The 13,302-nt window shown below is 40.8% G+C and overlaps 1 protein-coding gene across 9 annotated transcripts; it reads left to right on the top strand.

Moving 5' to 3' along the window:
- Positions 1–38: 38 nt before the first annotated feature.
- On the top strand, positions 39–12,841 carry RAD9B (RAD9 checkpoint clamp component B). 9 transcript variants are annotated; one of them, XR_008312482.1, is made up of 11 exons: positions 39–381; positions 1,457–1,527; positions 1,863–2,012; positions 2,923–3,037; positions 5,059–5,158; positions 5,886–5,992; positions 6,678–6,784; positions 7,416–7,480; positions 7,985–8,107; positions 9,806–9,935; positions 11,366–11,495. XR_008312482.1 is itself a non-coding variant. In XM_053279739.1 (11 exons), exons 1-11 carry the CDS (start codon positions 348–350, stop codon positions 12,470–12,472), a joined length of 1,131 nt encoding a protein of 376 aa, XP_053135714.1. In that variant the 5' UTR covers positions 52–347; the 3' UTR covers positions 12,473–12,841. The 9 variants fall into 9 exon arrangements, 8 of the variants coding, with proteins under 8 accessions (XP_053135714.1, XP_053135717.1, XP_053135715.1 ...); XM_053279739.1 differs by lacking the exon at positions 9,806–9,935 and adding an exon at positions 12,344–12,841 and having other exon boundaries at positions 52–381; XM_053279742.1 differs by lacking the exon at positions 9,806–9,935 and adding an exon at positions 12,344–12,841 and having other exon boundaries at positions 53–381; positions 1,892–2,012.
- The last annotated feature ends 461 nt before the right edge of the window (positions 12,842–13,302 follow it).

Genomic DNA, 13,302 nt, shown 5'->3' with positions numbered 1-13,302 from the left:
GGGTGCAAGTTAATACTTCCGGGTACAAAACGAATGAAACAGGATGTTTCAGAGCGTGGTTCGGCGCTGGGGATGTGTTCTTCCCTTCCGCGTGATGCCCCTGCCCCGCATATGGCGGCGCTCGAGTGGAAGCCGGAAATAAGGGCCCCCTATAATGTCTAGTTTCTTCTTTTTAGCTCTACCTCCGTGTGTTCGGATGCTCTCCGCGCTTCTTACCTCAGGCGGGTTTTCCCGCCTTTTTCGCTTCTAGGAGGCGGGCGGCAGGAGGACACTTCTCCCCACCTCCGCTCATTTTTTTAAATCCTCTTTTTATGGGGGTTTATGATTAAATAAACCTCTCCCGTAGGATGAAGTGCGTAATTGGGGGCACCCACCTTAGAGGTAGCGCCTGCAGCTCACTAAGATCATCAGGTGTCACTGGTTCATACAAATACCACTAATGCTTTTCAGCAAAATTTCCCAAAGCGGTTTACAAATAAATAAGCAAACAGATAGACAGAGTCCCTGTCCCCAAAAGGCTCACAATCTACAAAGAAACCTGACAGACAGCAGCAACTGCTACTGGAGGGCTGCTGTGCTGGGGATGGAGAGGGCCAGTTGCTCTCCCCCTGCTAAATACAAGAGAATCACCACTTTTAAAAGATGTCTCTTTGTTCAGTTACCAGGGGATGTGAGAGGATTATCTTCCACAGCGACCTTCAGAAGAATCTTAGACCCAGCTTTTTAGCCTGGCTTCTAGTTTGTTTTTTAATTATTTTAATGTAAAACACCCTGAGCCACTTTTTAAAAGGTGGTATATAAATTGAATAAATACATAATAAAATGAAACAACTGTTGAGAGAACCCCAAACACTCTGAGATCCATTTAGGAATAGTAATATTAGCTACAATAAAACTGATTTTGCAAGAAAAATAAAAATGTACTAAGACTTTTAAAAAACAATGGATGCACAAAATGTTTGGGGGAGGTTGGTTTATTACAATGAACCACCTTTCAAAAATGTGTGGTTTTGGGGTTTTTTTAAGAACATCTGGAGACCAGTTGTGATAATATTCTGATAATATTTTCTTGTATTTCTAGATTTGATGCAGTTTTTAAAGAGAAAGGACAGGTTGAATTGCGTTGTCTTTCCCTTCCCTTCCTCTTTCACTGGCATATAAGTATGTGTGTGTTCATACATGCAAATAACCTTTGTAATAAGCATCTAATATACCATAATTACAAATTAAAAACACCACAGGCCCAGGATATACATCAGTATGCTCTTAATGCACCATGACATATGGGCTACTCAATTTTGGCCCTCCTGCAGATGTTGAACAACTCCTCCCATAATTCCTGGCCACTTTATGTTTTGTTACAGGTTGAAGTAAGAGAAGTCCGATGCTTCCACACTGAAGGTTTCTTACATAACTAATTCAGAATGCAAACACACTATTGTTATTTTTTCTGCAGTATTTGGGAGGGCCATACATGCTCTAGCTCGAATTGGCGATGAATTTTGGTTTGATCCTATTGAAAAAGGAGTAAGTACAATGTTATAGTTTGCTACAGAACTGCGTTAGTGCAGACATAGCCAGCGTTAAAGGGGAAGGATCATCTGCTCCTATGTGAACTAATTTTGATCCATCTACGTGTATAATGTTTTACAAGGTACAAGAGGACAGGTCCCTCCCACAAGGGGAATACAATCTAAACTTTGACATGGAGGAAGCAGAGAAAGAGATGACAAAATTGGTAGACAGGGAAAAATTTGTGTTTATTTGAGTTATATGCTCTAATGCTTGCTTGCTATTATTTGCTTGTCTGACTTGAAGTAGATATAATCTCAAACTGATAAAGTATTTAATCCTACCCACAGCTTTCCCTAAGGTCTGTGAATTCTTCTAGGTCGGCATATGCTTGTATCTTCTTTTCATCTATGTTCTTTCAACACTACTCTTGTAGAAATGTACCTGAATTGTGTCGGAATAAAAATTATGTACAACAGATGTGTAAATTAGTAATAAAGGTAAGCCTCAGTTGTAGGGGGGCGGGGGCAGGCAGGCGTGGGTACATTTAGAGTGTAATTGTATTTTACTGTTTGATGTAAGCTACCTTGTGGTATCCTTCTAGATTGAAAGGCAGGACAGAAATTAAATAAATATGCCATTCTACAAGAGGACAAGTCCCTGCTCTGAAGATTATGATCTATGATTAGTACACAATACAGTAATTATTTTTAAACAGTATTATACAGAACCAATTAACTGAGCTAGGTCTCTTTCCTGCACTTGTTAGTGTAAGTCTTAACTCCCTTGATAACTGGGCAAAGAGGCACCTTTTTTAAATGGTGATTCTCTTACAGGCGGAGAGCAACTAGCCCTATCCAGCCCCAGCACAGCACCCCACTAATGGCTGTTGCTAGTGTCTATCTTACCTTTCTTTTTAGATTGCGAGTCCTTTGGGGACAGGGAGCAATTTTTATTTATTTATTATTTCTCTAGGTATACCACTTTGGAAACTTTTATTGAAAAGCGGTACAGTATATGTATATAAATATTTGTTGTAGTGTACATTTTAACTGACCCACCTTAAATGGCGCAGTGGGGAAATGCTTGACTAACAAGCAGAAGGTTGCCGGTTCAAATTCCCGCTGATACTATATTGGGCAGCAGCGAAATAGGAAGATGCTGAAAGGCATCATCTCGTACTGCACGGGAAGAGGCAATGGTCAACCCCTCCTGTATTCTACCAAAGAAAACCACAGGGCTCTGTGGGCGCCAGGAGTCAAAATCTACTTGATGGCACATTTTACCTTTGCATTTTAACTGCATGTTTATTCTTTACATATTAATATCCAAACCTTTGTAATATTTAATGTTTAACAGCTATGTTTTTCTCATAAGAAGTATCTGTATTAACAATACACTTTATTTCAGGCAGTGCTACCTGTATTTAGGTGCTTAAACACGCTGGAAAAGAATGTAGAGAAATGCATCATTTATACAAACTTCAGCAGCAGCCATATTGTCTTTCAGCTTCTCTGCAAACATGGTAAGTTAGCATGAGATCTTATGAGCTTTGTTATTGGCAGAGAGGCAGGGTTAAAAATGTAGGCCAGGATCCAAAGAGCCACACAACTGGTTCAGCTTGCCAGTTGGGGCTTTGGACTTCCCAGATACTCTGGATTTTCAAACATAATTTTTGGCCTTTAGCAGATAGTCAAGTGTTCAAAGATCAACCAAGAAGATTTAGTGTATGCCTTGGGTAGGTTTTCAGAGCCCAGTCCACATAAATGAATAATAAAACTAAATCAATACATTTAATTATGTTAAATAAAAAGGCATATGTTGGATTTGAATTCTCTGACTTAAGAATACTATTTAATTGCTTTGGGTTAATTACATACAACCCATAAAATATATTGTTAGGAACACTATTCCAGAGATAAACATGATGGGACAAATTATAAATATTTGCAAATAAGACATTTAGATTTGTATGCTGTGAATATATTAGAGAACATGCCACTAGCTCTTTTAACAAAGGTTGCTAAGCACTCAGTGCCCACTAGAGGGCATTAGATACCGCCCCTTATTTCAGCAAACCATGATGCAAAGGAACTGGACATTCAGTATTATGAAAACCAGAAAATTGGTATTTGATCTATTATTTATTTATTTAAAATATATATACCCTGCCCCTCCAGTGCAATACTGCTTGGGGCGGCTTATAACAATAACATAGACACAGATATAAGTAATAAAATTATTTTTTTTTAAAGTCAGATTAAAAACAATTATTTGGTTCAAATTAAAACTGAAAATTATAAAAAGCTAAAGAACCTACCAGATATAACAAAATAATGATATTAAAAAGCCTCCTTAAAAAGATGTGTTTTAAGATGTTCTTTAAAGACACTGAGGGATGGAGCATGGCGAAGCTCTTCATGAAGGGCATTCCAAAGCCGAGGGGCCACAACCAAGAAGGCCCTGTCTCTAGTCCCCGCCAACCGGATCTCTGTTAGTGGCGGAGTCATGAGCAGAGCCTGAGATGATGATCGGAGGGCACTGGCAGATTCATATAGCAGTAAATATCAATCCAAGGGCCAGTGCATACAGAACAGCCACCTCATAAAGGCCACTTTTAAATGGCATTCTGTGGTAGCTGTCTCTATGATACAGCAAGCCATTTTGATGCAGCTGACTGCCTTATCAAATATGCCAGTATACACTTTATTTGGGAGAAGATTTGGTTGGCATGGGAGAAAAATCCCCCACACACACACCTGGGAAGCCTCTGCTCAAAAACAGTTTACTTTGCTCCACTGTCTCAGCTGCAGAAACTGAATTTCAAGCTTCTACTGCAAAAAGTAAAAGTGGGCCTTGAACAATGGGAGAACATCTCACTGGCATGGCTTGAGTGCATAGCTACTGTTGTTGTGACCGAAGTTATCCTCAAAATGGCAAATGGTTATTGTTTTATCAATCAAAATAAGAAACCTAAGGACTTAATCTCTTCAGGGCAAGTAAGTTTAGTGAGCCAGAAATACCAGATGCAAGCTTTTATGATGAAGCTTTTTGATTGATTAGCATTTTTATCCTGCTCTGCCTCCAAGGCGCCCAGAGCAGTGTACATGGTTATGTTTATCCTCACAACAATCCTGTGAGGCACATTAGGCTAAGAAAGAAGTCATTGGCTCAGAGTCACCTAGTGAGTTTCATGGCTGATGAGGATTTGAACTCAGGTCTCCTCCATCCTAGTCCAACACTCTACCCACTACATACCACAACTGGGAGCATTACGAACAAGCAGATATATTGATATGGGAAAAGGCAATACCAATATCTAGCCTACTTCATTCATATATATATATATATATATATATATATATATATATATATATATATATACACACACACACACACACACACACACACACACAGCTAAATGTGTACTTTCACACTAACATATTAGAACAAGAGAATATTAGGAGATTTTGTCATAGGAGGGAAAATATTTGTTTAACGTAGAATGCAAACATGTTCATTTCAGTTCCTATCCTCTCTTCTCAGGCATTGTGAAAACTCATAATTTGGCTTTTCAAGAGAGTGAACCTTTGCAAGCTGTATTTGCAAAGCATCTGTGCCCCAATAGACTGAAGATCCAGACAAGGTAACATCATATTAACAACTCACAGGATTCTTGTCACAAATTATCAGATGGCAATAAACATAAAAAAGGCTCACCTCTTGCCAAAACATCTAGCTTATGAATAGAGACAGATATATGTTTTGCAAGAATGAAAGCAAAGTCTTGCAGGATGGGAAACTCAGCTGTCTTCCCCATGTTCTCACCAAATGCAAGACAAACTTTTGAAAGGACAAGTTCTTGTTCTGTTGGGCATCCAGCAGGACAGTTACTCAGGTGCCCAAACAGAAGCACTCTTACCCCTGGACTTTCAGGCTGAAGTCCAGGGCCTCCACACCCGCTGGGGGCCTCCAAATCCTTTTTAGTCTGGTGGTGTGGTTGCATTTAAAAATGCATTAAATAGTGTGTGTGTGTGCGCACACGCGCGCACAAGCTCCAAAGTTACCTATGTGCACCTCTGTGCCCAAACCCTTCACAGGATCTTGCACTTGGGCTCCATTCATTTACTCCAGGTTTGCACATGAACAGCCAGAAAATTCTAAGTGGGAGCCATGGTATAGTTGATATTTCTGACTGTACCTTAGAGATTGCTGTGGTCCTTTGATATGAATAAGCAAAAAATTGAACTTGAAAATAATAAGCCAAATTCATATGCCTATTTATGGTAAATTAATCAGCCAGTCCTAATCAATCACAAAAGCATAGGGAAGAATTTGTAATCCTAAATACTATCATTTCTTAAATTTCTCAGGCAGCTGTCTGATATATTGATTCATTTCCCAACCTATCAAGATGAAATAACCTTAGCTGTAACACCAGTGAAAGTTTGTTTCAAGACTTATGTTGAAGATGAAATGGGTAAGAATTAAAATTTCATTGTGCAATTTAAGAGAAAGCCCAGAAAAGTTGTAATTAAGAGTGTTGAATGCAAGAACATATTTTAATAAACGTGTGTGCTTTGCACATTGTGGCTGAAAATTAGAGAAAGCAGAAAATGCCAGGCAAGAAAACTTGTTAGAATATGCATTTATGCATAAGTTAGACCAGTATGTTTTCACAAGAATCATTACATTAAACAAATAGTCTAATTCCAGTATATTGTAACCACCAAAATGTTCTCTTTCCAAAAAATTATTATTGATTATTTCTGGCTTCAATCAATAATTGTTTTGATGTAGTTCAATTAAATACAGCAATGCATCGGGGAAAAACAACTTTAAAAAAACAATGCAGGTGAGTTCATTGTTTGTTTTATAATAAATGTAAGTAAATACTCAAAATAAGATACAAAGATTATGATTATGGTCAACAATTGTGAGTATTTTGAAATACCAATTTCACACTTAAAATCACATATAAGATGGCATGCCCACACACTGTAACACATTCAGGACTCTGCTTTTGACAAACATGCATAATGGCCATGTGTCCCATTTAAATATGAATTTTGCTAAGTATTTTTGGTTATTCTCTGTGAAGTCCTCAGGTTTTGTTGTTAGACTCCTTTATTTTAAATCTCTGCAACTGTCATGATTTTGAACAGATTTTGCAAAGACAATGCATACTGAGATACATCTCCGTCCAGAAGAATTTGAATACTTTCAAGTTGGAGTTGACTCTGAAGTTACATTTTGCCTTAAAGAGCTAAAGGTAAAGTTGTTAATTAGGTTTAATTGATGGTAAAATACATATCAGGATTACTTACTCCATCCTATTCTATAAGCATCTGCTACATAGTTTTATTTAGGTAGCGCTTTAGCCGCTGGTTGAAGGGCATTAGTTCAGGAGGAGGCAGAGAAATTGAGGAAAGTGCTATAAAATAGGCACTCTGATGTGGTCTCTGTTTTTTACACAAATGGGCTTTGCACATGCATGGAGACCATGTCGGTATCTTCCAAGCTTCTGCTCTCCTGTTTTGATGGGAACCCCGCCCCCAGTTCAGGGGAAGGGCAAGGAAATTGAGGGAAAGTGCTATAAAATAGATGTTTTTAAGGTTGCAATCCTATGCTCAGCAACCTAGGGGTAAGCCCCATTGAGCACAGTGGAATTTACTTGTAAGTAACATAAGAAGGATCCTGGTTCATGTAGCCCAGCATCCTATTTCCAGCAATGACCTATCAGACGCCTCCAGGAAGCCCACAGCCATCGCAACAAAGCATATAAGAAGATGGTGAGTTGTCCCCTCTGAAAGAGGTCGGAATACCAAGCTTAAAACATACTTATCTAATTCTCCAGAGTGTGTTATGTTTGAAGTTAATTCACATCTTTCACTTCTGTTTAGGGACTTCTGGCTTTTGCAGAAGCTATCAGTGCTCCAGTCTCTGTTCATTTTGATGTTTCTGGAAAGTACGTTGATACATTTTTAAAACAAAAGTTCTATAATAATTTAGGAATAGCTGCTGTACTTTAAAAGTTAGATTTGCAAAACTAGTAGTTAAAATGGCTTAAACCTCCAGTTAAACCCACTTCCTGAAAGCAGCTGTGTTTAAGCATGGCCTTACATGCACCGATTTCCTCCACAAATAGCTATTCCGGGTAAGGAATCCACACAGGTAGACCCCACATGCAGTCATGTGACATTGTGCACATGGATCACACAGTTCATCACAGATGTAAAAGTGTGCCTAAAGCCACTGATGGATTTCATAACATCTTTGAACTGTATTATGTGTTGCTATAGTGGGATGCCAGTTAGTATTTTAGTAGTTCTTTTCAAAAGTAGAGAGCAGAATCAGAAACCAGGTCTCTTTTCTTTACATAAGTAGGGGATATGCAACTATTCTTACCAAAGGTATGAAGTAGAAATATATTTGTGTCTACCAGTTCAACCTCTTATTTTTACATTGAAAGGCCCGTTGCCTTCAGCATTGAGGATGTGGTGATAGAAGCAAGTTTTGTTTTAGCTACCTTGGCAGATACTGAAAACATGACCTCCTCCCACTATTCTCCGTATCCTGTGCAAGACCAGAAAAGGTAATGCTGAATTTGAAGTCAATTATTTCTGGAAAATACTAAATTAAAAATGGATTGCGATTTCTCTAAGTACAATAGAGGACACAATTGACACTGTTGCAGCTACCACAATAAGTATTTGCTGAGTCCCTGGAAGGAGTTACTAGTTAGGATAAGTTATATGACCATTTAAAGTTCAAAGTGCAGAACTGTATTAGAGAGAATCGCTTCTTACCTTGCTGCTGCTGCTGCTGTTCATCAATAATGCTCCCTCCACCTCGAACTAATTGCCCTTATTGGCATAGTAGCCAAAGAAGCTGGGTTTATTCAGTATTGTAGAGGCAGGTGATTCATACCTTCTCAGGTTTTATTCATATCCTGAACAAATCTGAGGTGTTGATGTCAAATCCTGGAATCCTTCACAATACAGTCAGGGCCTAAGAGGAAAATATTATCTATACAACTCAATTCTATGCATGTTTACGTAGAATTATGCCCTGTTTAATAGGACTTATTCCCAATAAAGTGTGCACAGGACTTCAACCTTAGTTAATTCACCCTGGGAAAGGGTGACTATCTGTATCTGCTCATTGGCATTGCCAGTGAAAACCAGAGACACAACCAAGAAAAGCTCCTAGCTGCAACCTGTCCTAAAATAACATGCAGTGTGAACAAAGCCACAGATCTTACCGGTTTCTAGTTACTGTATACAGTGGTGGTGTTTCTTGTTACTACATTATCTTCAAATAGATGGCTTTTGTGTCCTCATTCAAGATAAAAAAAATAAGTTGGCATGGAGAATTTCTGAATAAATATGTTCTGTGTGTGATTTGGTATTAAGAATGGCTATTCAAGGGGCATGCACCAGAACACAAGAGCACACCAACTACTTACAGCTTTTAGGCTTTATGGAGTTCAGATGAGAACAGAATAACATGCTAGTTGGTAGCTCAGTTCTAAAGCCATTTTGCTTTCTGTTTCAATTATGATGGGGCATCCTAACATCTTCTGCCACTGTCGTCCACTTGGTAAGCTACTCTGAGGTACTCAGGGCCAGTTTTGACCCAACTTGTGTCAATTAAACAAGAATCCCAGCAGATGAGAAAGGAGAAGCCCATCTGCTTCTCCTTCAGTGCTATTCGGGGTGGGAGACAGAGTGTGTGCTGTCGGCTCCTCCTGCCAACTACCACCTACCTGTTTCTGCTTCCCCCTGTGAGACTGCAGCCTGCTGCCTTTGGGTAACATCTGGGGAGTGTGTGTAGGACTGGGGCCAGGAGTGGGTGACTCAGCAGTTCCTGGGGTCAGCTGCCCAGCTCTGGGCTTTTCTAGGAACACTGCCTGTCACCCCTTTGGTGAAGCCACTTCGGGGGGATAATGAGTGAGGGCCAGGCTGTTTGGCTTAGGAGCCCTCGTGGTGTATGAAGGTGGGTAGGTGTTTTAATTCAGCTTCTGTCTAAAATCCTGGGTGAGGAGTTGTACCGATCGCCCCGCTGCCCAAAGAAGTCCCTAACTCTGCTGACAGACTTGGACTCGGGCTTGGCGTTGGAGTCTCCCAAGCTTGTGGTGCTCAGGGACTCCAGTGTCCATTTTGGGACCAATTTGTCTGGGGCAGCTCAGGAGTTCATAGCAGCCATGACAACTATGGGCCTATCCCAAGTGGTCTTGGGACCGACGCATATTGCTGGTCACATGCTTGATCTGGTCTTTCACTCTGAACAGGGTGGTGTTCCATGGGTCGGGACTCCTGTGATTTCCCCCTTTGTCGTGGATGGACCACCATCTGGTCAAGGTTGGACTCACAATCACGTCCCACCTCTGCAGGGCCCATTAAGATGGTCTGCCCGAGAAGGTTAGTGGATCCAATAGGATTCCAGGAAGCCTTGGAGGGATTTAGTGTTGGCTCTGCTGGTGACTCTGTTGACACTCTGGTGGAGAATTGGAATAATCAACTCACCAGCGCAGTGGACACAATCGCTCCTAAGCGTCTTCTCTGACCCACTTCAAAACTGGTCCCTTGGTATATGGAAGAACTACAGGGGCTGAAGTGGCAAGGTAGACAACTAGAGCGCAAATGAAGAAAGACTCGACTCAAATCTGACAGATCATTACAGAGAGCATTTGAAGATCTATGCTCAGGCAATATGAGCGGCAAAAAAGGTGATTATTTTCCTCCCGTATCACATCCGCAAGTTCATGTCCGATGGAGTTGTTCAGGGTCATGAAGGGGCTAATGTGCACCCCTTCCCCCTTGAATCAGTACTTGGAACCAACAATTATTCGCTGTGACCTTTTTAATGCATTTTTGTGGACAAAATCTCTCATATTCGGGCTGACTTAGATTCAAACTCCACAATTGCCGAGGTGTCCAGCAGCTCTTCTTATGTGATGACCCTGGATCAGTTTCAGTTCATGACCCCTGAAGATGTGGACAAGTTGCTTGGAATGGTGGGGCTTACCACCTGCCCTCTTGATACTTGCCTGACATGGCTTATAGTATCTGGCAGGGAAGCTGTTGTAGAGGACCTGGTAAAGATCATAAATGCTTCTCTGAGGGAGGACAGGATGCCTCCTTGTCTTAAGAAGGCAGTCATTAGACCACTTCTGAAGAGGCCTGCCTTGGATCCCTCAGAGTTAAGCAATGACAGACCTGTCTCCAATCTTCCATGGCAGAACAAATTGATTGAGAAGGTGGTAGCCTCCCAGCTCCAGGTCTTGGATTGTCTTGGTCTTGGTCTCCAGGTCTTGGTCTCCAGTTTCCCAGTCTTGTGGGAAACTGTTCATCTAGACCCATTTCAAACTGGCTTTCGGGTGATCAATGGGGTGGAGACTGCCTTGGTTGGCCTGATGGATGATCTTCAATTGAGAATTGACAGACCAAGTGTGACCCACACATGAAGATTGTCCACTGCAGCATGAAAAACAACACCCCCACTGTTAGAAGCAGTAGTGTTTAACCTTCAGGTCTACTTTAAAAAAATAACACAACAGGTTTTAAAAACCCAGATGCTGTAGATCAGTGGTTCGCAACCTGGGGGCTCCAGATGTTGCTGAGCTATGACTCCCATAATCCCCAGCTACAATTTATTGTAGCTGGGGATGATAGGAATTGTAGTTCAGCAATATTTGGAGGCCCCCAGGTTGAGAACCACTGATCTACAGCATTTGGGTTTTTTAAACCTGTTGTGTTATTTTTTTTAAAGTAGACCTGAAGGTTAAAGCTTGAAAGATTTTGCTAGAACTGAAAAGGCATACAACACTTCCAATTTTGTGGCATTTTAGGAGCCCTGCCTTGGAGAGAAGCAATAAAGATATAATCTCTAACAGAAACTTGAAAGACACAGAAACAGCCACCACAGATAACTGTACCATTATGGGGAAAGTGGTCCCACCTGATCCCGAGTATGATAAGGTAAGGAAGAGGTACTGTACTCGAATGGTTTGTATCGGAAACCAACAAAGGTTTAACATCCTTAATAGAAAGCAAGGCATTCCATGCACAGCAGAGCACAATGGTTCCATTGCAACATTAGTTGCAGTTTATATTACTTGAAACACTGTTTGCTCCCAAGGCTAACTGTTTTATAATGGTTTTATTCCATAAGCCTTTTTAAGGGAATGGCAGAAGGCTGGTTGGAATTCAGGAAACCATCTCTACTGTTCAGAAGAGCTACTTTTACACATCCCACACAGTGATTTGCAACTGTCTCTTTGGACACCACCATACAAACTCGTTTTCAAAAGCCAGCGTCTCGCATGGCAGGAAGGGCTGCTTTAAGAAAAGCCAATCCAAGGGTTTTTGGGTTGGTGGAAGAGACTACTTGTAAAGTTACTTGGATGTTGGCCCAAACTGGTACACAAGGGCTAAATGTGATGGTGGCATAATCCAACATGCATTGTGCTGAATCCCTGTAGTGTGTTGCAGGGGGAGGAATTAAGACTGAGCAGGGGAGCTGACCCTTCCTTCCCATTCACACCCCCACCCCTAGTTCTTTAGTTGGGTTTTCCTTCCAATTATGGAGTGTAGCAGAAGCATGGCTGCAGACATGTTATTGGGGGAAACCCACAGGCAGATGGCATTCAACTACTACTTCCCACACTCTAATTATCCCCCCAATCCAGCTCAAGATTAAGCTGCAATCTGATTCCAACACATGGATCTGCCACGGTCACATCTAGCTTGGCCCCAGGATGCAACATTGTGGGTTTAGTTGAGGCACTGCTGTCCAGGTAGCTTACTCCTTTTATTGCCTTTTCTAGTTCCATTCCTTGTTTTTTGGAGCAGTTTCATCCAAGGAGAAAGATATCATTCATGTATTCCACAGTTTGGCAACAGAAAGCGACACAGAAGAGGATTCTGGCAATGGCGAAATCTCCCAAACATTTTAGTGATGCAAAGTATCTATCTGCAACAAATGGCTTATATTGTCATTAAGTCACATGGCTATGCCTGGCATCAGATGTTGTATCCCACTATTCAGTGTTTTGCTCTTGGTTAGCATTAGTGGAAGCTTCTGTATTTTATCCTCTTTGTCACCTGTGTAAGCTTTTTAGTTATTTCTCAATGTATGTCATCCCTGCTTGATGAAATTCAGTTCAATTAGCATACCCTCCCTCTTTGTTATTTGCCTTATCTTTAATGTTTGATTCTTTTGAAACTGGTTAATTTAGGGGATGCAGATGTGGTATAGATCCAGTTCAGTCCTCAGACATTATCTTATAAAACTTGATTAAAAATAGGTGTTAACTAAGCACAAACTTGTTTTGATTGTAATATACTTTTAAAATCCTCGAAGTGTTGTAATATTAAGGCAGAGTGATGGGAGTGGATTAGAAATCTTCCCCCTCATTCTAGAAGGGTGTACAGTCTCATGCAGATACTCCTCTCCCTGAACAGGAGTCAGAATGCATTTGGCTGTTTTAGCCCTGGTAACAAGCAGTTACCCACAGCAACCTAACAAAGAGCAACTAGTCACACACTGCTTCATGAGCTCTTCCTTTCTTTTAAGATCCATACTTCCTTCAACCCCCACAGTGAAGTAGCAGGGTTACTGAGCTGCCATTGTAATTCCAATATGACAAAACAGGTCAGCTTGTACAAAGAAGCCATATTCTTTCTCTAGCAAATTTGTGTAACAGAAACATGCCTGTAACTACATAGATTTTACCAAACATTTTTCTTACACTTTGCCTTTTCAGTTGAATTCTCTAGAATGCGA

The sequence above is a fragment of the Hemicordylus capensis genome, chromosome 15 (genome assembly GCF_027244095.1).
Source record: "Hemicordylus capensis ecotype Gifberg chromosome 15, rHemCap1.1.pri, whole genome shotgun sequence".
NCBI classification, from domain to species: Eukaryota; Metazoa; Chordata; class Lepidosauria; order Squamata; family Cordylidae; genus Hemicordylus; species Hemicordylus capensis.
Note: the sequence above shows the minus strand (reverse complement) of the source record. Positions and strands in the feature narration are given on the sequence as shown.